The following is a 27,209-nucleotide window of genomic DNA, read 5'->3' as shown; positions in this document are numbered from 1 at the left end:
CTCTCTCTGTCAGGGAGTTGATCTTCTGGGTGGATAGGAAGCTTCCTGTCTGGGCCATTCAAGTGAGTCACAAGAGAAGAAAGAGCACATAAAGCAAAACTTTCAATGACTTTCACTGAGTTGCATAAACTTGTGTGTGTGTTTGCCGGCCTCATTGGCACAGCTGGTACAGTTTGTACCTTGTGAGTGTCTGTGTGCGTGCATGTGTGTGTCATTGTGACAAATTGTCCTGGAAACATCTTCTGTAAGTGGAACTACCACAAAGCCATTTTGAGTTCTCGGGCAGGTCTTTATCTGTCTGTCTGTCTGTCTCTCTGTATATCTGTCTGTCTGTCTGTCTGTCTGTCTGTCTGTGGACAGATTTCAACAGCATAGCGTCACAACCGTGCAGGATTCAAGATACTTTACAGGTGTGTAGTTGAAAATGATGGCCGATTTTTAAAGACGGGGGTTCTCCGACCCATGTGTACTCACACGATCAGGTAACAGTGTAGCAGTGACTACATGGGTCGTGTGTCAGAACATCAACATATTGACAGGTGTTGCAACTGGAGTGATCCCATCTCTGCTTTCAATTGTGCTGTTGACCAAATATTTGACTGTCTAATGCAAACCATAAATGTCTGATCGTCATGTGAAAACATGGTGAGCGTCATTCTTAGAAGATTATTTGTGACAACGCTGTTGTAAATAATTAAGTATGTCTTATATCCTGTTTTTGCACAGGTGATTGTGGCCATCATTAGTTTCCTGGAGACTATGTTACTAATGTATCTGAGTTACAAGGTAAGACAGAGTGTGCTAAAAAAAGCACTCTGGCTTCAAACATGATTAATGCATTCTGTACAATTAATCACTTACAATGTGCTAGATTGACAATCCATAAGTGGTGCAATTAGACCAAGTCATTTGTCAAGGCTACATTAAAGACAGACAGTAATTGCAGGATATGGCTGAGGTGAAGGAATAAGTGGTTTTGCAGGGTGACAGACAACAATGAATCTCTGCAGTGACTCACTGTCTTTTGTGTGCTTACAGATGAAAGTGTTAAAAGTCTGTGCCTGTTTTTACTTTTAGGGGAACATTTGGGAGCAGATATTCCAGGTGTCCTTTCTTCTAGAGATGATCAACACAGTTCCCTTCATCATTACGGTAAAAGTTTTACCATGACAACCCTGAAATGTGCTTTATTATGCAGAAGCACTCCATGAAAAATTAAGCACATCCTATGATTCAGAAGCTTGTGGAATCACTTTTAGCAGCAATAACTTTAATAGTTAGCAACCATTTTCTATATGATTATATCACTCTCTCACATTGATGTGGAGGAATTTTAGCCCACTCTCTTCTGCAACATTGCTTCAGTTCACTGAGTTTTGCAGTTTATTTATGCACAGCTCTTTTAATTCAATTCAGGGGCAAGGGTACCTAGACCCGGTTTGTAGAGTACGCTTGGGGAGTGTGATTGTGTGTACAGCGTCTCTTTATGTCTGTCTCCACGCTGGTTGAGTGTGGAGTGAGTGCATATGAGAGCATGAGGGTGGGAATGGATGTTTGTGTCTGTGTGTGCCTGTATGTCTGTGTCTATATGTCAGGTTGGGTATCAGACGCCACCTCTCTGGGGACACCTCAGGCCCTCCAAGGTTTGGAGGCCTATCTCCACCCACCACCACTTCCCCTGCCGGTGGCGGACTCCCTCAGGTGTCGGTGTGTTGGTGGTTCTTTGTGTCTGGGGGTGGGCGTCCGGGTACACACCGGCTCACTCCTTGGCGGCCGCTTGTCGGGGCCTGGGGCCTGGGGCTCGCTCGGGCCCCTTTGGAGGTGACTCAGGCACAGCTGGGGGCCGGCGGAGCTCACGGGCGCGTCACTGCAACTCCCCCTGACTTCTGCTCCGCGGCTGCTGGGTGAGCCCTCATCTGGGACTCTCCTCAGCTCTTACTGGAACAGTGGCGCGGCTGCCCCTCTGTTGGTCTTCCATGGTCTCTTGTGTTCTGGGGGCCTCTGGATGTCTGGAGTTTTGATCTCCTCCATACCCGCTTCACACCCTGGAGGACGGGGCTGTGGCCCCCCCACACTCCCTAGCAGATCATTACATGGAGAAACCTTTGGAATGCAAGCATGCTGATCCACACAGGTATGCACACATGGGTATTCACAGACGCGGACTAAAGCTTTCTTGGCTGCTACCTCAAAGCACACTGTGCGCTGTCTATCTTGCGTGCTGCACAATATCGTTTATTATTTAGTAAATATTGATATCTATGACTAGCTAGTTTATTGTGATGGTGCTTTGTTTTCTCTATTATTATGTTGCTCTTTGTTGTTTGCTGTCTCCTCTGTTTGTTTTTTTTTGTTTGTTTGTTTTTTTCTCCATACAGGTGACCCAGGAGTTCTTTTTTTTTTCTTTTCTCTCTCTTCCCCCCCCTTCTCACCGTCTCTTCTCCCCTTTGGTTTTCTTTCTTTCTCTCCCCCTCTTTCTCTCATTCATTCCCCCTGTCCTATTTATTAAAAAAAAAAAAAAAAAAAATGACAAAGGATGAACTGAAGCTCTGCCATCACGTAATGTCGCATACTGCTGTTTCTGATGTCATTTAGAAAAAAAAAAAAAATAAAAAAAAAATAAATAAATTCAATTCAGTTCAATTCCATATATTTATACAACACCAAATCACACAACAGTCGCCTCAAGGCGCTTTATATTGTAAGGTAGATCCTACAATAATACATACAGAGAAAAAGCCAACAATCATATGACCCCTATGAGCAAGCACTTTGGCAAAAGTGGAAAGGAAAAACTCCCTTTTAACTTTGTTATAGATTTGATGCTTTACTTGAGCTCATTAAACATGTGGCCTCTGGAATTATTGCTATACAGAGGAGTTTGTGGTTGATTCTAAGACTGCAAGGTCCCCAGCACCTGTTGCTGCAAAATAAACAAATCGTCACCCCTCTACTGTGACGATTTGATAGTTGGTATAAGGTGTTATGCTATGTCCACCTCTGGGAAGATTGGTTACTATCTTGAATGTTTTCCACTTTTGAAGAATCATTCTCATTGTATGAAGGATTGTATGCATTGTATAAATGATGGACGTAATACTCCCTCCCAGATTGATGAGCAGCAGCAGTTGCTTCTCAAAGATGGTTGCTGAGTTCTTTCGTCTTCCGTATTGTGTTAAAGCACACTGAATGCTCTGGACCAGCAAACTGCAAAAACTTCTGCTCCTGTAATACCCTCATTAGGTGTACTCACGCATAATGATGGTCTCTTAATCAGCACCTGGCTGCTACTTAACCTCTTAGGTCCGATTGGTAGGGTGTACTGGATTTTTTTACACACTCTTCTGCTTAGGTTTACTGTCATGTTGTTGTTACTCCAAATGTATTTATCTGTTCTTAAGATAATGTTTTTTGATTATATTAAGATAGATAGAATCTAAAGAGGGTGTACTTTCTAATGGATGGCACCTTGATTTGTGGTGGCCAGATGGCCAGAAAAAAATAATCATTTCAAGCTCAGCAGAATTGTCTCTTTAAAGAAGTCTTGGCCTTGCTACTCTAAAAGATAAAACAAGTTTCATTAAGGACTAGTTTGTTGGTGCCAAACTACATCAATGTGCAGGACAAGTGTGCATCTGCCTGTCACAAGAGGGTCATCAACATTCAAATCATTGCCCTTGCTGTAATTAATGCTGCATGCTTGCTTTGATTAGCTCTTATATGAAAATGCTCAACTACAACAAGTACTAGAGAGGTAACACTGACATTTTGTGCAGATTGAGCTACATGGACAGAGAAGATAGAACTACAAACATCATAGCTGACTAAGACAGTGCAGAGTATTCCTCTTTAATGATTCTGGGTATAAAAACGTTACACAGTAATACTTAAAAGTTTTAATTTTCACAGGTAGCACGTTTAAGCTGCAGACATATGACCCACTGCTGTGAGATTTTTATTGTTTGAGAAAACTCTGAAATGAAGTGTTTTCTACCTCTCCTCAGATTTTCTGGCCCTCGATAAGGAACATTTTCATTCCTGTGTTTCTCAACTGCTGGTTGGCCAAATGTGCTTTGGAGAATATGATCGTAAGTCAAAGCAGTTAACTGAATTTTGTCTATTAATGACCAGTTTTCAACAGCTTATTGATTTACTTCAGACATTTTAACTGCACTGATTTATAGAGGCCTTCGTACTCCCCGACATCCACACTGTAACAACAAAAAATCCTTCTTTGGTTCTGCTCTGTTTGTGCTGCACACAGGAGGGAGCTCATTAGGGATTATTTTCAGTGCTGTGTGCATTTTATCATGTTGCTCTGCAGACTGCAGTGGGGAGCATACAAGAGTAGAAGCATCTGCAACCGCTAAACGAATTCACAATTAAATGGAACAGGGGTAGACGCAGTGTCACTGATTATAAGCATTTGTATCCTTGGGAAACACAGTGGTCCAGTGGTAGTACTCACTGTCACCTCACAACAGGCAGGAGCTTAGTTCAAATCCAGACTGGTCCTATTGCATGCCTTCACTGTGTCTGCTTGGGTTTGCTCCAGGTATTCCAGCTTCCTCCCACAATCCAAAAAACATGCATGGGGTTGGATTAATTAGAGATCCTAAATTGACTCTAGATGTGACCTATTATCTGTCTCTGTGTATTAACCCTACAACAGTGTACCCTCGTCCTGTGACAGCTGTGATAGGCTTCAGCCTCCCCCTATAACTCTGAATTTGATAAGCAGAAGAAAATGAATAGGTTTTTAACTATAACTGCTGTATGTTGTTTATGGTAGAACGATGTCCATCGAGCGATCCAGAGGACCAACTCGGCCATGTTTAACCAGGTCCTCATTCTGATCTGCACCCTGCTCTGCCTCGTCTTCACTGGGTGAGCCTGCCTCTGCAGGGACTGTAAAACCATTCTGTTCAGAGTGGTGACATATTGTGCTTCTGTCTGTGTTTGCTAAAATGTGAAAGAACTGTGCAGATTTTTATTTATATTTTTAATAATTACTAAGCGATACTAAAAATGGTGATCCAGATAATTCCAAATATTATGGGAGCATAACTTTGACAGTGCTGTTTAGTTCACTGCAGGGTAGTTAAACTCATAGACAGTACGTAAAACACAGATGTAACCATGATTATGTGAGCTTTTTATAAACTGTTGTTTTGAAGCCTGGAGCTGAGCATTTTCACCATCAGCGTCTTGGTTTTTGGAAACCAGAGGTGACAAGCAATGGTTGGCTCTGACTGAGAAATCGAGTGACTCTGTGCACTCATATGGTAGCGACCTGCCAATCACAAGGCAGGCGGACTCCAAAATATACCCTGCTTTATTTAACTCTGAATGGGGCCATAAAATTAAAAATATGAAAATCATGTTATACAGATGATTCAAAACTAGCAATTGAGATCATAATCATAATTATATTAATGAAGAAAACTGCAAAACAAACTAATAAAGTAAACAAATCCACTGATTTATCCATGTGTGGCTGATGCCATCACAGTGAGACAGCTGACGTCACATCTCCTGGCATCCACCGTGTTTTTGTGTTATTTCAGCTTGCTGTATACTCTTGCTTTTTGTGACCTGGTAAATGTGACACCGTTGCCGCAGCCGAGTGCAAAACAAGCGTATGAGATCACATTTCAGTGATATAGCCGTACAGGAACTTAGACATTTTCAGATTATACAGTGGAGGTTGATGCAACAGCTTTAAAAGAAGAGAATTTACAGTGAAAACTTTGAAAAGCACCCACCAGCTTTGTGCTTTGATTTCTTCTACTCTATACTACTGGTTAAAGTATAATTGTAACGGTGAAGAGTGATCCAAACCATTTTTGCTAGCTGAGAAATGCTCAAAATGAATTAAAATATCAGTTATGAAGTCAAAATGACAAACAAAAGCTTAATGTTTATTTTTTATTAATATTTAAACAAACCTTTTAGTTGTTAATACAGCATATTTATTTATCTATTCCTTGTGGCCTCTATGTCCAGGTTCATAACCAACCTACATGCTGTAGCTGTATATGCTGACTTCGTATTTGTTTGTATACAGCACGTGTGGGATTCAGCACCTGGAACGAGCAGGCAAAAACCTCTCCCTCTTCACTTCGTTCTACTTCTGCATTGTCACCTTCTCCACTGTGGGCTTCGGAGATGTGACTCCCCGCATATGGCCTTCCCAGTTACTGGTAGTCATCATGATCTGCGTGGCCCTGGTGGTGCTGCCTCTTCAGGTACAAAGATACTGAAATAATCTTTGGATCCGTTTACATTTCCTCGTGTGACCTTTGCATCGCTTGCTGCTTGTCAGTTTGAAGAGCTGATCTACCTGTGGATGGAGAGACAGAAGTCTGGGGGGAATTACAGCCGCCACAGAGCACAGACAGAGAAACATGTTGTGCTGTGTGTCAGCGCACTCAAAATAGACCTGCTCATGGACTTTCTCAATGAATTCTACGCTCATCCACGACTGCAGGTAACGACCGTTACATACACGTGCTCGAGGTTTACTTACAAGTGATAATGACTGACATGGTGTGTCTCCATTTACATAGAAATTCCTCTTTTGAGATACTGATGTGGTTCTTACATAATCTTCAAGGATTACTATGTGGTGATCCTGTGCCCAACTGAAATGGACCTCCAGGTGCGAAGGGTGCTGCAGATCCCTCTGTGGTCTCAAAGAGTCATCTATCTGCAAGGGTCTGTCCTCAAAGATCAGGATCTGCTTAGAGCCAAGTAAGTTACAGTTCCTATAACTAGATTATACTTTAACTGTGACTTTTTCCAATATATAATCCTGTGAAAAAAAGAGACTTCACAGGACTGTTTGCAGTCCTGTTAGAAACTAATCACACCCTTCCCGCTTCCAATAGGAATTAAGAGGGTAAGTAACACTTAGCCCTGCTAATCAAATGTACTTGATTAACTGATCATCAGCAAGTTAGAACACCTCTACAAAATTTGCTAATCTTAACACAATTAAAACAATGCAACAGCCTCAGGAGTCACACTGTGCAATTCTCAGAGAAACTGGACCCCAGAGCTACATCTCAGACTTTACAGGCTTCAGCTAGTATGTTAAATGTAAAGGTTTATGACAGTACAATGAGAAAACGACTGAACAAGTCTGGCTTGTTTGGAAGGGAGAAAGCGACATAACAGCACAGCATAGCACAGCGGGTTTGCCAAGTTGCATCTGAACCACACGACTTCTGAAACAATGCCCTTTGCACAGATGAGACCAAATGTGAGGCCATCTGTCCAACAGCTAAAACTTGGGCTCAAACTGGGTCGTGCAACAGGACCAAGATCTCCAGACAAATCTACAATCTTGTTTATTATTTCCTTACGCCTGGTGCACTTTCTTTTGGTGTTATGGTTTCATGTCCCTCTTGTTTTCCCACACTGTTAGTTTATTGTCTCCTTAGTCCTGGTCTTTTATTTTGGGAACCTCTTGTCTCTTGTGTTTTGTATTCAATTCTGCTTCCCCTCTTTCATTATCTGTAATTAGTTTCAGTTGTTTTCCCACCTGTTGCCTGTTTCCATGTTATCCTGTGTTTGTATATAAAGCCTCAGTCTCCTTTTTGTCCTTTGTTGTATTTTTCCTAGTTCTATATTTCCCTTGAATACTAGAAGTTTTGGTTTTCTTGTTTTTAACTTGCATTATTTTGTACTTGGTGTAAGTTTAGCATTTTAGCCGCTTTTAAGTTTACCCATTGTCTTCCAAGTCCTGCTTTTTGCATCCATCTTCTGCCTGCTACACAGCTGCTTCTGACACAAATGCCAACAAACATCAATGAAATGAAGGAAAATTGCAGTCAATAACATTGATTAGGGACGTGGTAAAAGTTTGGAACACTGTCCATCATTTACTGAAATGCGCCATGTTGGTGCTCATTTTGTGGGAGACTAAAAATTGCTTTATTATATAAAATTTTACAATCATTGTGTAATCTTTACTGAGTTCGCAGAATAGTATTAAAGCACAGAATGAATATTGGGAGGGGAGAGGATGGGAGTTGAGCTGTTGAAGCCCATATTATTAGTTAATGCAGTCCTTAGAAACCCACTATAAGTGGTTAAGTGTAAGTGTAAACATAGTCATAATAAAATACTGTTTTATTGTGTTTGCTTCACTGTGTTTGGCAAGGGAGAAAACATTTTGAGAAGAGGTCAGAGTGATGTGAGAATTTTATTTCTAAATAAATTCAATTGGGCCCCAAAGTATTTGTGCTTGACTTCAAAAGAATGCTACTAGAATGAAAATGAACAAATGGAAATACAGCTTGGATCAAATGCGTAGTTAAGATATTAAGATAAATGTCAAACTTCCCATTACAAAGAATAACATAGATATTGAAAGAGAAAGTTGAAAAATGAAATGGTTTCAAGACTGACCTTTGTTGAAATTGTCTTTTTCCCCTTTTTTCTCAGTCAAATAGCTCTGTGTGCTGTTTTTTTCAGTTTGTTTGTCTTTCTTGGTTTCCTGTTGATTGGTTATGTTAAAAATATAATAATGTACTGGTGTCATATTCATAAAGACAGTTTTATGGATTCCTTTTATCATCTGACATCTGCACCTCATTTGTTTCCAATTAAATCATCTACAGTGGCTCCCAAAAGTTCATATTTCACATTCTGGGAAAGGTACTGATAATTCTTGCAAACTGTCAGTAGGACTTAAAAGACTATTGTCCTACCAATCCTTAATATTACCCTGATATTCTCTTCTTCTTTTCTTAGTAAATAGGCTTGTCAGAGCTATTGTTTGGCCTCATACTCAGACAACACTGTAATTATTCATTCAAGCTATACTCATTCCTTTTGAAAGTGAACCGATAGAGGGACTGCTCTTCTGAAGAAAGGCAACATAATCTGTCTCACATTCTTCTGATACTTTGGAGTTGTGAAAGATTCATGAGGGAGACTATGGAACATTGTAACAATGATGAAAGGCATAAAAACTTGTTGTCAATCTGTATGTCAAGTCAGGTTTATTTTTGTAGCCATAATGACATCTATGACTCAGTTGAATTTTATTTATGTCGTACCTCTCATACAAGTCCAATTTGACAAATATCCAGTATGCAGAGCTGCAGCCAAGCTTAAGCGATAAATCCAGGAATTTTGTACAGCGCATTACAGTTAGTTTGCATATTTGTGGTAATCGTATACAGTCTTGATTTATGTACGGCTGTTTGAAAAACTTCACAGGGATTCTTTCAGTGAAGTTGTGACAAAGGTGATAAAGATGAAGGTGTTCAATAGACAGAACCACACCAGGAACAGCCCAGATATACAGGGAGTGCAGAATTATTAGGCAAGTTGTATTTTTGAGGAATAATTTTATTATTGAACAACAACCATGTTCTCAATGAACCCAAAAAACTCATTAATATCAAAGCTGAATGTTTTTGGAAGTAGTTTTTAGTTTGTTTTTAGTTTTAGCTATTTTAGGGGGATATCTGTGTGTGCAGGTGACTATTACTGTGCATAATTATTAGGCAACTTAACAAAAAACAAATATATACCCATTTCAATTATTTATTTTTACCAGTGAAACCAATATAACATCTCCACATTCACAAATATACATTTCTGACATTCAAAAACAAAACAAAAACAAATCAGCGACCAATATAGCCACCTTTCTTTGCAAGGACACTCAAAAGCCTGCCATCCATGGATTCTGTCAGTGTTTTGATCTGTTCACCATCAACATTGCGTGCAGCAGCAACCACAGCCTCCCAGACACTGTTCAGAGAGGTGTACTGTTTTCCCTCCTTGTAAATCTCACATTTGATGATGGACCACAGGTTCTCAATGGGGTTCAGATCAGGTGAACAAGGAGGCCATGTCATTAGTTTTTCTTCTTTTATACCCTTTCTTGCCAGCCACGCTGTGGAGTACTTGGACGCGTGTGATGGAGCATTGTCCTGCATGAAAATCATGTTTTTCTTGAAGGATGCAGACTTCTTCCTGTACCACTGCTTGAAGAAGGTGTCTTCCAGAAACTGGCAGTAGGACTGGGAGTTGAGCTTGACTCCATCCTCAACCCGAAAAGGCCCCACAAGCTCATCTTTGATGATACCAGCCCAAACCAGTACTCCACCTCCACCTTGCTGGCGTCTGAGTCGGACTGGAGCTCTCTGCCCTTTACCAATCCAGCCACAGGCCCATCCATCTGGCCCATCAAGACTCACTCTCATTTCATCAGTCCATAAAACCTTAGAAAAATCAGTCTTGAGATATTTCTTGGCCCAGTCTTGACGTTTCAGCTCGTGTGTCTTGTTCAGTGGTGGTCGTCTTTCAGCCTTTCTTACGTTGGCCATGTCTCTGAGTATTGCACACCTTGTGCTTTTGGGCACTCCAGTGATGTTGCAGCTCTGAAATATGGCCAAACTGGTGGCAAGTGGCATCTTGGCAGCTGCACGCTTGACTTTTCTCAGTTCATGGGCAGTTATTTTGCGCCTTGGTTTTTCCACACGCTTCTTGCGACCCTGTCGACTATTTTGAATGAAACGCTTGATTGTTCGATGATCACGCTTCAGAAGCTTTGCAATTTTGAGACTGCTGCATCCCTCTGCAAGATATCTCACTATTTTTGACTTTTCTGAGCCCGTCAAGTCCTTCTTTTGACCCATTTTGCCAAAGGAAAGGACGTTGCCTAATAATTATGCACACCTGATATAGGGTGTTGATGTCATTAGACCACACCCCTTCTCATTACAGAGATGCACATCACCTAATATGCTTAATTGGTAGTAGGCTTTCGAGCCTATACAGCTTGGAGTAAGACAACATGCATGAAGAGGATGAAGTGGACAAAATACTCATTTGCCTAATAATTCTGCACTCCCTGTAAAGTAAAGGATATAAAGGAATAATTATCTGGTGCTTTGCTTAATTTGTAAGTTTGCTTACCTCAAAAAAAGTCTTTGATTTTTATGGTAGTTTCATTTGAATTTTAATAGAGAGAATATCAAACAAAATCCAGAAAAAATACATTACATAGAAGTTAGAAACTGATTTGCATATGATTGAGTGAAATAAGTATTCGATCCTCAAGCAAAACATAACTTAGTACTTGGTACCCTTGTTTGCAACAGCGACAGCAAGATGTTTCTTGTAGTTGCAGACAGGAGGGATTTTGTTCCGCTCCTCCTTCCAGAAACTCTCTCCTTTATGTTTGTTGGCTGCTGCTTGGCAACTCAAAGCTTCAGCTGCCTCCACAGATTTTCTATAGGATTGAAGTCTGGAGACTGGCTAGGCCACTATATGAACTTAATGTGCTTCTTCTTTAGCCACGCCTCTGTTACCTTGGCAGTATGTTTTGGGTCAAGGTCATGGAAAAACAGCCCCAAATTATTTTTCCAACTCTGTGCTTGACTGTGAGGATGACTTTGGGTCATACTTAGTATTAATCTTTCTTCAAAGTCCGAGTTGATGCTGAAGAGCTTGATTTTGGTTTCATGTGACCACAGCGCTCTCTCTGGATCATTTAGATGTTCACTGGCAAACTTAAGACAGGTCTGTACGTGTGCCTTCTTTGGCAGGGGGACCTTGCAGGCACTGCAAGATTTCAGTTTATCACAGCATAGTGTGTTACCAGTGGTGACTTCAGTTCAGTTTTATTTATATAGCGCCAAATTAAACAACAGTTGCCTCAAGGTACTTTATATTATAAGTTAAAGACTCCGCAATAATACCAGGAAAACAGAGAAAACCCTAACAATCATATAATCCCCTATGAGCAAGCGCTTTGCTGACAGTTGGAAGGAGGGGCGGGGCCATCTGCCGCGACCAGTTGGGGATGAGGGAAGGAAAACAGGTCTCCTGTTATTGTGAGGGGAGGAAGAGAAGTTATATATATATTTTTTTCCATTTCTAAATCACATCAACAGTTGTTACCTTCTCACCAACCTTGTTGTCGTCTTGTAGTCCATTCTAGCCTTGTGCAGTTCTACAGTCTTATGCTTGATCTTCTTCGGCAGCTATTTGGTTTTGCGTGGTGGTGGAGAAGTGGGAATGGATAAAACTGATTTTATAGACAGGTTGAATAGGTTCAATTATTTATTTCAGTTAAAATTATGCATATCAATCTGCAACTTTTATGTAATGTGTTTTCCTCCATTAAAAGTAAAGAAACATAAGAATTAGAGAGCAAATTCAGGGGATCCCCCACCATAGCTGCCATCTTTGAAAACATTTTATTAATAATTAATAATAATAATTAATAACTGTAAACATAAACACACCCTGGCACTTCTCAGTCCTGTGCTGACTGTACAGCTGTACCATACGGCATGTCCTAACTTTATTCAAATCAAAATTACATTGATGTAATGGATTGTGTAAATTCACTGTATACATTTGGCAGGTTTCTGACAGAGCAATTAGAAGTCGAGGACTGGGCGTGTAGAGCTTATATTCTGCATCTGGCACTGTTTCAAATCCTCCCACACTTTGTTTTGCATTCTGCACTCTCTTGGCTCTGTTAATCATATGCAAAATCAGTTCCATATTCTCAGCACCTTCAGTATACAGTATATATTATTTCAGCTTGTTTTGTCTGCCTGCAAGCGAGCAATGCTAATCTGAAAATTCAATCAAAGATTGTTGTTGTCTCGCCTCACTATTATCATTTCAGCTTTGTCTTTTGTGGGTTGTATTTTCTCTGCTGCTGTTTTGTTTTTTTGTGTAACATGACATTTAATAATTTGTCAATTTTGTCACAATTCTGCAGAATGGATGATGCAGAGGCTTGTTTCATATTGAGCAGCCGTAACGAGGTGGATCGCATGGCTGCAGTAAGACAAAAAATAACAAATGACAAATTATGAACTGTGCTGTAATTCTGATTTATGAGTTTTCAGAAATTAATGCTGTCTGTCACAGAGACAGCTGCATAATTTTTGTTGTTTCCCCCCTCAGGACCATCAGACCATCCTGAGAGCTTGGGCAGTGAAAGACTTTGCTCCAAATTGTCCCCTATATGTCCAGATACTCAAACCTGAAAATAAGTTCCATGTTAAATTTGCAGGTGAGAGTTTCTAAATGAAATAATGAAGCAATCACGCAAATACATGTTCAGTCAAGTCAGTAACTTTTTGGACAATGACACAGTTGTTTTGTAATTTTGCCTCTGTACATCATCATGGTGGATTTAAATGTAAACAGTTAAGGTCGACTGAAGCTGAGAGTTTTTATCCGCTTTATTTGATATGGAATAATGAGGGGAGAGGCCTCACCTGACCATGAAACTGTTTATCAGTCCAATGACCTTTGGACATCTGGCTAAATAGGAACTATATATAAAAATGGCTGTAATTCCTAAACAGCTAGTGCAACACTTTTATTAAACCCTTTTATTCACCCCTTGAATTAAAGTCTGAACTTTAAATCAAAGCTTGATTGTGTGGTTTAAAATGCACTGTGGTGGTGTGCTCAGACAAAACAACAGAAATTATTTTTTTGCCCATAAAAAAAGCAAATGGGGAATTATTTTACAGCCCACTTCTTTCCCTTCATATACACTCATTGGTCACTTTATTTGGTATACCTGTTCAACATCTCGTTAGCACAAGCAGCTAATCAATCACATGGCAGCAACTTAGTGGATAATAATAATAATAATAATGGATTGGATTTATATAGCGCTTTTCAAGGCACCCAAAGCACTTTACAATTCCACTATTCATTCACTCTTACATTCATACACTGGTGGAGGCAGCTACAATTGTAGCCACAGCTGCCCTGGGGCAGACTGACAGAAGCGAGGCTGCCATATCGCGCCATCGGCCCCTCTGGCCAACACCAGTAGGCAAGTAGGGTAAAGTGTCTTGCCCAAGGACACAACGACCAGGACAGAGAGCCCAGGGATCGAACCGGCAACCTTCCGGTTAGAGATGCGATTCCCAACCCCCTGAGCCACGGTCGCCCTGGCTCAGGGGGCATGTTTGGTTAAAGCGACGTGCTGAAGTTCAAAGTGAGCATCAGAATGGAGAAGAAAGCTGATTTAAGTGACTTTGAACATGACATGGTTGCTGGTGCCAGATGGGTGTTCTGAGTACTTCAGAAAAAAGAGGTCCAACCGAGTACTAGCTAGGTGTACATAATGAAATGGCCAGTGAGTCTATTTACCAGTAGCTTTTGTTCAGTCTGTGGTAATCAGACATTTATAAACCTTCCAGTTTGTTCTTTTACACCTAACAACTGCCCATACAGTTAGCTATTTCAGGTTTAAATGTCAGGCGAAAGCCAAGAGTTGATTAGCTTAGCTCGGCATAAATGTGTAACTCCCCATAACACCAGCATGTACTGTAAAAATTAATGAGATTGTGATTTAGCAAGAATTTGGGGAGTTAAGTGTATTTGTTAACAAATACAAATCTGTAAGACAGCTCTGATTGTGCACACAAGTAAATGCACACATGACCTTGGCTAAGCCTTATCATATACTTGCCTTTGCAGTGATGATGGGGCTGATACAACTTTGTACAGTGACACATAATATAATCACCCCATTATAACATTAGTGCAAGTTGTAGAGTACTGTGAGTAGTTCTCGGCCAGCTCTGCTGATCAACTATTTTCTTCATTTTCAGATCATGTTGTTTGCGAGGAAGAGTTCAAGTACGCCATGCTGGCTCTCAACTGTGTTTGTCCTGCCACCTCCACTTTGGTTACACTCCTTGTACACACTTCCCGTGGACGGTCAGTTCTTCTACAAAACCTCCTCAGGCTGTTTGATTACTCCTTAGTGAGACTGCAAAGTTCAAATTTCTTCACATTTTCATGTCTGCTGATGCATAAATAGGGCCCATGGAGCTGCCACAGAGAGGTGAGAAAGCCAAGCCAAAGACAAAAGTCCCAGCTCATTGTGAAGCTCAGCAGGATGTAGGAGAGAGTGCACCAAAAGAGAGAACAGCCGCCACCGAGATTGATTTTTTTAGCATGTGTTTCCTTTGTAGCGCCGTATGAAAAGCACTCCAGTGGAAAATGATTTTTTCACAGCATGCAAACAGATCTCGCTTAAAAGCTGATTTCAGTGCTCAAGGGAAACAGCATTAATGAAGAATAAATAGGCTTTAGTTAGTGCTTGCTGTGTTCCTGTCAACCCTTCAGAAAAAAAAAAGCTTGTGTATTTTCTATTCTAAATTTTTAAAATTGCAGACATTTTCCACACAAGTGTAACAATATGTACCTGAACGTACCGTATTTCATTCTGCATGTTTCCTTCGCTTGTGTGGGCGTTTTGTGTGAAACGCTAGGTTTTAGTGACATGCAGCTCATCATGGCGCTGCAGTGGGAAATAAAAGGGGATCAGGAGTTACCAATCGTCACGAGCAAGTTATTTTTCCTTTTACTCAGAAATATGAAAGTTAGAGTGAGAAATCCAATTTACATGTCTTCTTATGCAAATATTAATAACTACTAAGAAGCAAGTCTGTAAACCACCACCTTGGGGTTGTTCTGAGCATCTCTCACAGCCCATTAAACTCCATCAAAGCACTTGAACAATTACAGTAATAACCGGAAGTCATTACAAAGGGCATATTAGCACAAAACTGCCTGACTGACACAGATAAATTAAGCTGCCTGCTTTCGTCAGGAGACTTTTGAGACCCCAAGGGTCTAGAGGTAGGTGTGCAGCAAAGAAGAGAGTTTTTCTTTCACAACTGATGATTATCACTGATGCTGAATAGACTGAATAGGTTTACGTGTTAAATTTACCCATCCGTCTGTATTTCCTCTGAATGATTCCAGAGAAGGACAGCAATCCCCGGAGCAATGGCAGAGGATGTATGGATGTTGCTCCGGCAACGAGGTCTACCACATCAAAGTGTGTGACAGCAAGTTCTTTGGAGAGTACAATGGCAAAAGCTTCACATATGCCTCCTTTCATGCTCACAAGAAGTGAGTAGCTTTGTAAGCAAACGCATCTCCCTCAGAGATTAAAATGTTTGCTTGTCTGTTTAGCTTAGTGTTACACAGCATTAAGTGCTTCAGCAGTGCTTTTCTGGTGAAAGTCATATTCTGTGTGCCGCAGACTACAAAAACACTGGTTTTAATTTCATGCATGTTTAGATAACACTTCTGCTCTTGTTTGAAGAAAAAGCTGTGCCAAATGCTGTCTTGCCTAGAATTATAAAAGGAAGTTCATATCATCCTTATATCCGTCCTTTGCAAATAAAGCTACTAGCATCAATCAGTTAGCTAATCATGGCTTGAAAACCGGAAATAAGTAGAGCCGTTAGCTTGTCTCTGTCCAAAGGTATCTAAATCCACCTATCAGCAGCTTTAAGACCCATCAAACAACTGTTCTGCATAGGGCAGAGTTTAAAGTTTAAAAACTATTCAAGATTAAATAGTTAGAATGAATTTGAAGCTTTATCTAAATTAATTTCATTTCAAAGGTTAATGAGACCTAAAAACTTCATGTCCAGTATATTCAGTTATATCTGATGAAGGCTGCCTAAAATTATGCTGGCTTTGCACACACATAAGACTTTAGGGGCTTCTTCTTTCCGTCCAATAATGTTCCATAATTTTCAATTTAGAATTGTGTCTCATGTCTCTCTGTTACACTGTCTCTGGTGCTACACACAACCTAATTTAGCAGTGACCAAAGATACCACAGTCTGCCCTGCACCAGTTCAGCACCTGTCTGTCTAATATACAAAGTTATACATGGTCTGGCACCTCCACCAATGAGTGATCTTATTAAACAAAAGTCTAGCAGTGTTGTCGGGTCTCGACTGACTCGAGCCACTGTGAGAGGTGATTGTGAATGGGCATTTAGACGGACCACCTTTTCACAGAATGCTCTGTCGTATCAAGGAGTGAGCTTCTGGAATAGTCTTCCACTGTCAGGGAAAGTACAAGTCTTTGTATCTTTAAGAGTCACTTAAAAGGGTGGCTGAGGGACGCACAAACATGTGATCATGTTTAATTAATCATGCTTTACATTAGACGTGAAAAAGAGTTAGTGTATTACAAAAAGGGAAACAACTATTAATGTAATGGGTCAGTGCAATAACCCGACAGTCAGGGCATGTGTAATACTGGGGTTTGTGCAATATAATTGATGTGTTTCCGTTATTGTTCTCTGTATTGTCCTCTGTTGTCCACTCCTCTTGTCATTGTTTGTTCTAATATGATGTAATCACTGTTTAAATCCTTGTCACATGATCTGTAAATAGTGTCTTTGTATGTTTTGACTATTTTGTGTGTAACACCAACCTGGCAGAGGGTCTGCAGATGGAAATTAGCCCAGGGCTATAATCTGGCATATTTACATTTGTTAAAATGTTCATTAATGTGTATTGCCCCACTTTCTAAATAAAGTAAAATTACACTAAATTAAATTAACACAGTTCATCACTGTACACTAAACAACATCACTGAAAAACTACCCAGTCTAACCTGCTCTTACTATCTTTTTTAGTAAAATGGACTGAAACATTCAATTTGAAATTATGTGCTACTTTTAAAAAATTACTCCACTTACCAAGTACCACAAACACAACTTCTTATCTGAACCATGAGCGCATTGCAGGGATGAAATGAAAAAAAAGGATACATGCAGGCGGGGTCATCTGTTGACTTAACTCCCTCAGTGGCATCAGTTAAAAGGAGAACCACAATGCAGCTCGTAAAAACAGATGTTGCTTGACAGTATTTTGTGCAACTACCACTCAGATGTAACAACTCGTTAACTGTAGATGCCATTCTGGATTGTTCCAACCTCCTTCAACCCCTGGATAAGGAGCATGTGGCTGTGTTTGGACATGACATAAGAATCATACTGATGCTCCATCAAAATAGGACGTAAGAAGCTCCACTTTGGGGGTTTTCTTGTGTTCCCATGTCTTTCATGTACAGTCTAGTAGTCGCTTTGTCCTGCTGGAAGAGTCCTGCCATCAGGGAGTGGTATTAGTGTTGTGTTCAAACTAAAATCTACTATTCATCGGGTTCTAAGAGAGAACGGCATATCATATTAGCAACTGAACTAGCTGCAAAACAATATCAGTCAGAAGATCTTTTGTGGGATTGTATCAGTTATCAAGGAAAGCTCAGTATTTCTTAACACCTGTTTTGTATAATTTTAGCAAAGTGCTATAATGAAAATTTATTTGATATAGGAATAACAAGTACATTTAATATGCATGGAGGTTAATTATTAATCTTGGAGCTCTCATTAAGATGCAAATTAAAGTTTTTCTTTTTTTCATGCTGTAAAATATAATTAGCTAATAATACCTCAAACTTATACCTCTTTGATGACATCTCTGATAAGATATATCTGTTTAGATGAGAAAGAATGAGCAGAAACACCAACAAATATGCTTTAAGATTGCAAATCTTATTAAAGCTCTTAATAGCTTTTAAGCAATTAAAAGACTTACTACTGAATTTTCAGTTTTAATTTGAAGTTTCTGTGCTCATCCAATCTGAAAATCTAGTCTTTAAACTTACGAGTAGAACTGCTCTTTTTCTTTTGTCCTCAGTCTTCCATCAAGCAGGTCGTTCAGGCGCTTTAGTCTAACGGCAGGTATGTGATCCCCAGGTATGGTGTTTGTCTGATTGGTATAAAGAGGGAAGACAACAAGAGCATCCTGTTAAACCCTGGGCCGCGCCACATCATGGCTTCTACAGACACATGCTACTACATCAACATCACCAAGGAGGAAAACTCAGCCTTCATCTTCAACCAGGAGGAGAAGAAGGGTGGTCCTGCTGGGGGACTCTTTGATGGGCCTTCACAGCTTCCTGTCCACAGCATCATTGCCAGCATGGGTGAGAAAGAAAACAAACTGATCACGTTCGATCAAACTTAGGACTGAGATTCATATGAACCAGAATGGATGTATTTACAGGTACGGTTGCCATGGATCTTCAGAATACAACCCCTCCTGATGCCCCAGTAGGTAAACTGGTCCCACCTACAGTAAATGGAACTGGAAGTCGTAGGCCGAGCATTGCTCCGGTTCAGGAATTAGCAGACTCTGCCTCAATCTTGCCATGTGACCTGCTAAGTGACCAATCAGAAGATGACTCGGTCTTCACAGATGAAAAAGGCCACTCATCTACAGAGTAAGGATTCTGGTTTTCTGTGCACGTGTAAACACACACAGTTTAATACCACCAGTCTATTTTCTTAACTTCTTGTCCAGTTCGGGGTAGTGGGAAGACTGGAGTCTAAACCAGCTCTCATAGAGGGAAAGGCAGGTCACACCCTGCCAGACAAACATAGTTGTATTAAACATTAAGATTGTCTTAATTTGCACATGGATGTATGCCTTGTATTCAGAATGCTGGCAGGTATTAAATGTGTATTTTATGTCACCATGGCTGAAGTTCATGTTGTTCTCAGAGAGCCAGCCATTCACTCTCACATCTTTGAGAATTACCAGCTGACAGGGAGGACATAAAAACACACACAAAAAGGTGGCAGATGGTAACTGGATTCAAAACCAGGACTCTCTTGCTGTGAAAATGCACGTTAAAGCCATTAACTGTATCTAAAAGATGGACATAGCCTCTGTGTTCATAGTGTTTATGTATCTTTTTTGAATCTACGTTGTTTTTACTGAACAGCAAGGTTCAAAATATCTGGCTTCACAATTAAAAGGTATTGAAGTCTACGAGCCCATTGCTCATTTTATTTATAACTTCAGTTAACAACTTTGTAATATTATGGTCTTAGTCACTGTCACTGATGTTTGTTTTGTAAAATATGACACAGTTTTAGATGGTAGCGACTTCCATCTATTATATACAGTCTATTCTTAAACCTATTTACAAGGAGACCGAGCAGAAACCACACCTAAAGAAACTGATTTAAAAAAAAAACAGCAGGGAGTATTATTAGCGAGTATGATTACTCGTTATTTATTAGGCTTAAATTTTTCTCAGATAGAACATAATTTTTTGTAATCTTGTATTTTTGCTTTAAGTTTGCATTCTTGTTTAAGTTCACAACATGAACTTTAGCATGCTGGCATGGGTTCATGTTGTTCTTGTTCAACTTGAACAAGAACAACATGAACTTCAGCCATGGTGACATAAAATACACATTTAATATATGCCAGCATTCTGAATACCAGGCATACATCCATGTGCAAATTAAGACAAACTTAATGTTTAATACAACTATTTTCTTCACTGTTTTGTAGTATCCGCCTATATATTATGCAAAAAAACAACAACCCTCAAACAAACAAACAATGTTTCTTACCTGTTAGATTTCTGTAGTGGCCCGTGCTAATGTGCTGTACATATTTCCTTTTTTCTCTCCAAGTAACAGAGGCCAGTTTGGGTGTTTTTATTAAAAAATAAAGGAAAGGAAAGTCCTGTATGGTTTATGAAATGTGTCGTTCATGCTTTTTGGATTCGTTGCCAGGTATGTGAAAGGTTATCCCCCTAACTCTCCGTACATTGGGAGCTCGCCCACCCTTTGCCATCTGTTGGCTGAAAAAGCCCCGTTTTGCTGCCTACGTCTGGACCAGGTGGGCAGTCGATGTTCCTTCAACTTAGTCACTCAAATTACTTACTGCCTCAATCACTCCCTCTCTCCTCTCTCTGTTGTTCACTTCATAAAAGCAATCCTGAAATACCTCCATGTTTCTGAGTTTTTTCTGTCTTTGCAGGGGTGCAGGCACAACAGCTTCGAGGATGCCAAAGCGTACGGGTTTAAAAACAAGCTCATAATCGTTTCAGCCGAAACAGCAGGGAACGGTCTCTATAACTTCATAGTGCCTCTCAGAGCCTATTACAGACCCAGGAAAGAACTCAACCCTATTGTCTTGCTGTTGGATAACCCGTGAGTTCGCCCTCGCGGCGCGCACACACGCCTGCCACACGCACACTGTCCCTTTCTTCTCCCTTCACTCCATCCTTCACCGTTTCACACCGGGAAACATTATGTATGTTAAAAGCCTGCGTCAGCCGAGCACTTAGGACACGGCTGTGGAGGCGGGACTCCATTGTCAGCCCTGATGTTAGGTTAGTGCTGTACCGCTTGCAGTGACGGTGTGTTTTGAGTGACAAAGAAAATAAAAACACTGCTCTCTGTACCTCCAGACGGTCACCATGGTAACTTGCTTTGCCTTGAACCTGAATGATTTAGATTGCTACAAGGGGAGGAAAAGATGGAGAAAATGATTTCTTTGGAGAGCACTACGCAGGCTTTCATCCACAGCCCTGATGTGTCCCTTTCAGCCCCCACATGCCAGCTCTCAGGACTCTCATGGAAACAGACAGATAACAATAACTCTCCGTTCATGCGGCGCTCTCTCTTTCTCTCTTCCTATTGGTGTCGCACGCATACAAATACAAACACCCACGCATTTACGACAGCCTTGGGTCTCTAGTCAGCAGGACTGGGCAGATGCATATGCAGTGACGTTCTGTCAGCAGCTAAATCTCTCTGAGTGGACTCATCCCTCAGCCTGAAGCCACTAACAGGGAATTAAAGCTACCATTTAAGTGCTTTGGGGAACTTGTGCTCACTGTTGCACATATTATAAGAGCATAGCAGCTACTATAGTCAAAAATCTTAATGCTTTCTACTTTAATAGACTTTATTTTATGTTTGTCTTCTTTTTTTGAGGAGACGTCAGGGCTATTTCATTTTGCCAGCTGAGATTTGAATGATCAAATGCTCAATATTTCAAATTTGGCCCATCTCATGTTGTTATAATTCATCGCTGCACATTAAACAAAATGACAAGAAATGGCATGTCTACAAGAAATACTATTCACTTTTTGTGTAGCTCTTTTTAACAGTGCAGCAGTTCAACACTCTTTACATAAGACAGAAAGATAAACATCATTAGTAACACTATATTTACATAATATCAGAAGTGTGGCTACACACAGCAAAATATTTAAAAAGTACAAGAGGAAGCCAACATGTTTTCAGAGAAAGGAAGCTTGGGCTACAACTTTTCTATGTTTGAATGATACACTTATCTCTTTAAAATCTGTTATATATTCATGTAATAAGGTTCATGGAAGCTAAATGCACCATATATACTTCCCTCAGGCCTGATAATCACTTCTTGGAGGCCATCTGCTGTTTCCCAATGGTCTACTACATGGCTGGATCCATAGACAAGTGAGAATGTCACATAATTTTCTGCTTTCATTTTCAGTTTTGATATTTATTACATTTACTTTTTTATGTTATATTCTGCTTTTTTATTGTGTGTGTATATTTCAGTCTGGACAGCCTGCTCCAGTGTGGGATCATCTACGCCGATAACCTGGTCGTTGTGGATAAAGAGAGCACCATGAGCGCCGAGGAAGATTACATGGCCGATGCCAAAACTATTGTCAACGTGCAGACAATGTTCAGGTAAAGTGAGCATTTTTTCCAGTCGTTCATATATTATTCATGAACCGCAGTCAGTTTGTTATGAAATGATGCCTGAGCTTCTAATTCCTCTTTTTTTTTCTATCACTTTCTCCCACTCAAGGTTGTTTCCCAGTCTCAGTATAATCACAGAGCTTACTCACCCATCCAACATGAGATTCATGCAGTTCAGAGCGAAGGACTGCTACTCATACTCTCTCTCTAAGTTGGAAAAGGTAAAAACAGCATGAGGGAGCTTACGGTTAGTTGCCCTGTAGGCCTTTACAGATGCTTTGCTTTATGTGTGTCCTGTCTCTCCCCCACAGAAGGAGCGTGACAAAGGCTCCAACTTGGCCTTCATGTTTCGCCTACCCTTCGCTGCGGGCAGAGTCTTCAGTATCAGCATGCTGGACACCCTGCTCTACCAGGTTGGTACACACTTGCAGCGAAACGCGTAGTCTGAGGTGACTCTTTTTTAACACTAGGTGAAAGAAATGAGTAATGTCTGAATGATGGCTCATGGCAGCAGAAAAACAGCATCACCTGAAGATGGTGAGCAGTGTTACCATCATAAAGCACAAGTGCCCTCTTGTGTTCAGTGACTGATTAAAAGGTTTCCCTTTTTTTTTTTCTATTGCATTTATAGCTGTCATGGCTATGTGTATGTGTATGTATGAAGCGATACAAGTAATCTTCTGCTATTCTTTGTTAGTCTTTTGTGAAGGACTACATGATCCTTATTGCAAGACTGCTGCTGGGGCTGGATACCACCCCAGGATCAGGATACCTGTGTGCTGTGAGTGTGACAGAAGAACAGAATTAATGAAAAGAAAGAAGCACAGTGCAGCCCATATGCCCTAATAGTATATGCGATCATGTGCTGTTCTAGATGAAAGTAAAAGAGGAGGATCTGTGGATTGGCACTTACGGGAGACTGTTCCAGAAGCTCTGCTCCTCTAGTGCTGAAATTCCTATTGGGATCTATCGAACTGAGTCACACATTTTCTGCACTTCTGAGGTGAGATCTAAGCAAGATGTCAGGCTATCAATCTCCAGTCCAAGAACTTGTTTATTAAATACACAAAAAACAAATGAATGTATGCAGTGATGTATTTCCATTGAGATCTCATTTTGGTGCTTGAGCAAAAACTAAAAACAGAAGAAAATGATTTACCTCAATGAATTATGGTCAGCCTCCCTTCTTTAAAGATGTGTAAATGTAACTTATTGTCTCGCCACCTTAGTCGCAGGTGTCAGTCAGCGTTGATGACTGCGAGGACACAAAGGATAAGGGGGACGAGTCTCGCAACAACGACCCATCCGATCACCCCCTGTTGAGGAAGAAGAGCATGCAGTGGGCTCGGCGTCTGAGTAAGAAAAGTGTGCGGTGGCAGGGGGCGAGCCGGGATTCGAACAAAGAAAACGCCCAGCGCATTGCCCAGCAGCGCCTCAACCTCTACAGGCGCTCTGAGAGGGAAGAGCTGTCAGAACTGGTCCGCAACCGCATGAGGCACCTGGGCCTCCCCACATCTGGATATGGTAATGATAGACACGAGAAAACCGACAGCTCGGTATTTAATTGTTTTTAATCTAACTGCTGTTTGTGTACCTGTAGATGACCTGACAAATCTGACAGCCAGTGACGTCATGAACAGAGTTAATCTGGGTTACCTACAAGGTATTCAACTCATGATCCTGCAAATACAGTTTGATCATGGCATCGCCTTTTGTGCTTGACTGTGGTGATGTTTGTGTTTCAGATGAACAGAACGATCACCAAAATACTCTCTCCTATGTCCTTATTAACCCATCTCCTGACACTAGGCTGGAGCTCAATGATGTTGTGTAAGTTTTACTACTTTATGTTGCTGCGCTGTGTATTTCCCTTCCTCCACATCGTTGTATTTCGATGTATTTACATGTCTGATGACATCAAATTATTCAACGGTGAGGGAAAAAGAAAAAAAAATGCCAGTAAGATATTAGTGCACACTATAATTAAAATAAAGTGAATTGCCAATATTTTTATGTTATTAATGAATGAATGTAATTTGTAGAGCAAATCCATAAAAATGGCATATTAACTAATTTTACATGCTACAACTTTACATTTTTGTCAGTTTATTAGGCATCTAAGCTGTAAAGAGATAAAGACTTAGCTGGTTTTTATAGTAGATTATGTTGCAATTAATGAGCAGACATCGAAAAGAGTACACTCAAAAAATGAAATTGAGTGGTTGTTACGTTTACAAAATTCAAACTTGCAATGTGAACAAAATAATTTCATGTTTCTGTGGTGAACGTAATTAAATCATGTAGGATCTGCATGAAATCCAGCAACTTAATTTATTCTTGTTGAGATGACATGATACAATCTAGTAAGAGTGGTTAGTTGCCTGGATTCACAAAATTCACAAGATCAGACAAGAGTTCAAACCACAGGAAAATCACTGGGGTTAGAAGAGACAGACAACCATACACACACTATTAGCTATTTATTGTGGTTTAACCTGTAAAGGACAAAAACGTACAGAAAATTCTATATAAAGCCTTGTAATCATAGTTTCCCTATTTTTTTTAACTCTAGATTGACAGCTCGGTGGCACAGTGGTTAGCACTGTTGCCTCGCAGCGAGAAGGTCTTGGGTTCAAATCTGCAATCTGGCCAAGTTTGCAGTGGGTTCTTTCTGGGTACTCTGGTTTCCTGCCACAGTTAAAGTCATGCATAAATTAGGTTTAGGTTAATTGGTGTTTCTAAAATATCTGTGAACATGAGTGCAAATGGTTGTCTGTCTCTCTGCGATAGACTGGTGACCTGTCCAGTACTCTGACTCCCACCCTATCACATCTGGGATAGGCCCCAGTGTCACTGCAACCCTGGTAAAGATAAGAGGAGTGCAAGTTATTATAAATCCATTAACATTTTATGTTAACAAGACTCTAGACTTTGTTACACTTTGTTGAACACTCCAAAAATAAATAACTTTATAAATGAATGTAAAATAACCATGGAAAGGATTTCCACATTAATAAATGGCTTTCTATCACAATTAAGCATTTTTGTTGTACTAACGTAATTTGCATTGGTTGGATCAACTCAATTAAATTAAGTTGGACTCAACTGTAGTAAAACAGTTGATTCATCATTAATTAATCAAGTTAGTCCAACTCAAGTACATTAAGTTGGATTAACAGAATTGCTTAATGCTAAAATAAAGCAATATAATTACGTGGAAATTCTTTCCATGATTTTTTTATGTTCATTCAAAGAGTTATTTTTTTGAGTGTACTGGACTTAATTTTGTCTGGTGGCAAGAAGCACACCTCTTATGAATATAAATAAAAGAGGGGTAAATAAAGGTGATGTCAGTAAGTTGCTTCAATTGCCTTTAAATTGTAAATTAAAGACGCTACAATAATAGAGAAAAAACTCCAACAATCAGACAACCCCCTATGAGCAAGCACTTGGTGACAGTGGGAAGGAAAAATTCCCTTTTAACAGGAAAAAACCTCTGGCAGAACCAGGCTCAGGGAAGGGCATGACCAATTAAGGCTAAGGTGTAGGGGGGCATGACAAAAGACATGCTGTGGAAGAGAGCGAGAGATGAATAATATCTAATTATTAGATACTGAGTGGTGTATAAACACTTAGACAGTGAAAAAAGGTGGTGAAGAAACACTCATGGGAAGCACCCGGCACTCTAGATCTGTTGCAGCGTAACTAAGGGAGGTTTCAGGGTCACCTGATTCAGCCCTAACTATATGCATTATCAAAAGGAAAGTTTTAATCATAATCTTAAATTTAGAGAGCGTGTCTGTCTCCTGAATCCAAACTGGAAGCTGGTTCCACAGATTAGGGGCCTGAAAGCTGAAGGATCTGCCTCCCATTTTACTTTTAAGTATCTTAGGAACCACCAGTAACTCCTAGAGCATTAGAGCAAAGCACTCTAATGGGTTGATATGATACAATGAGGCCTTTAAGATGTCCTGGTCCTTTCATTCTTCAGTGAGCTGAGTGAGTATGGAGCAGTTTTAATAATGAGCGAGATACATCAGCATTTCATTGCTTTCTGCTCTCTTTCTCCCACCCAGCTACTTGATTCGTTCGGACCCTCTGGCTCACGTCCCCGAAGAGCCCCCTGTCCACAGCAGCAGCCTGAAAGAGAGACACGAGTCCAGCATGGACACCAGAGAGGACACCCAGCTCTGATACCCTGCCAACCTTTATTGCTACACTCATTAACCCAGCTTCAGCTTCTGTGGGGGTCTCGTTGCATCCATGCGGGTCCAGTCTGAAAGAGGACAATTTGTGCTACAAAGTTTCAGCACCTGCAGTCTGCCACTGTATTATACGAGTGCCTAATGTTTGTCAGGTGACAGCTGATGTCATCAGTGACATTTTCATCCTCTTGCCACAAACTCTGTAAAAATAGTGTGTTGATATTTGTGAGAGCTCTTTTTAGATAGAACTTTATTAACTTTATTAATCCCTCAGGTGGGTTCCTCTGGGAAATTCGATTTCCAAAAAAGCACAGCACCGACAGAAGTTACAGATTTACAGAATATTATATATATATATATATATATATACACACACACACACACACACACACACACACACACACACACACACACACACACACACACACACATATAAATACAGAGACAATATAAATAAAATATACGAAGGGGATAAATAGAATAAATAGGAATAAAAATAAAAATACAAGTGAAAATAGGAATAAAAATAAAAATGAGCAGTCAGGGACATGCTTGTTATGAAGTGAAGTGAGCTAACTGAAGGAATGCCAGTCAGTTTCATCAGAGCTAAA

General features: G+C 40.3%; 1 protein-coding gene across 1 annotated transcript in view; it reads left to right on the top strand.

Moving 5' to 3' along the window:
• Positions 1-26,587, top strand: part of kcnt1a (potassium sodium-activated channel subfamily T member 1a) — a 40,901-nt gene extending 14,314 nt beyond the window's left edge. The window contains exons 6-31 of the mRNA XM_085358405.1: positions 14-62; positions 727-786; positions 1,078-1,152; positions 4,005-4,088; positions 4,793-4,887; positions 6,068-6,248; positions 6,326-6,490; positions 6,617-6,753; positions 12,764-12,827; positions 12,952-13,060; positions 14,625-14,733; positions 15,787-15,936; positions 18,590-18,819; positions 18,900-19,116; positions 20,426-20,531; positions 20,673-20,845; positions 22,070-22,141; positions 22,247-22,381; positions 22,503-22,614; positions 22,705-22,806; positions 23,091-23,174; positions 23,268-23,396; positions 23,623-23,917; positions 23,994-24,056; positions 24,139-24,223; positions 26,470-26,587. Of these exons, the coding sequence (XP_085214531.1) occupies positions 14-62; positions 727-786; positions 1,078-1,152; positions 4,005-4,088; positions 4,793-4,887; positions 6,068-6,248; positions 6,326-6,490; positions 6,617-6,753; positions 12,764-12,827; positions 12,952-13,060; positions 14,625-14,733; positions 15,787-15,936; positions 18,590-18,819; positions 18,900-19,116; positions 20,426-20,531; positions 20,673-20,845; positions 22,070-22,141; positions 22,247-22,381; positions 22,503-22,614; positions 22,705-22,806; positions 23,091-23,174; positions 23,268-23,396; positions 23,623-23,917; positions 23,994-24,056; positions 24,139-24,223; positions 26,470-26,587 (3,199 nt within the window). The remainder of the gene's footprint in view (positions 1-13; positions 63-726; positions 787-1,077; positions 1,153-4,004; positions 4,089-4,792; positions 4,888-6,067; positions 6,249-6,325; positions 6,491-6,616; positions 6,754-12,763; positions 12,828-12,951; positions 13,061-14,624; positions 14,734-15,786; positions 15,937-18,589; positions 18,820-18,899; positions 19,117-20,425; positions 20,532-20,672; positions 20,846-22,069; positions 22,142-22,246; positions 22,382-22,502; positions 22,615-22,704; positions 22,807-23,090; positions 23,175-23,267; positions 23,397-23,622; positions 23,918-23,993; positions 24,057-24,138; positions 24,224-26,469) is intronic.
• Positions 26,588-27,209: the final 622 nt, after the last annotated feature.

Source organism: Diplotaxodon limnothrissa, linkage group LG7 (genome assembly GCF_057381915.1).
Source record: "Diplotaxodon limnothrissa isolate DT_005_m linkage group LG7, D_limnothrissa_male_GT1.1, whole genome shotgun sequence".
In the NCBI taxonomy this organism is placed as follows: domain Eukaryota; kingdom Metazoa; phylum Chordata; class Actinopteri; order Cichliformes; family Cichlidae; genus Diplotaxodon; species Diplotaxodon limnothrissa.
Note: the sequence above shows the minus strand (reverse complement) of the source record. Positions and strands in the feature narration are given on the sequence as shown.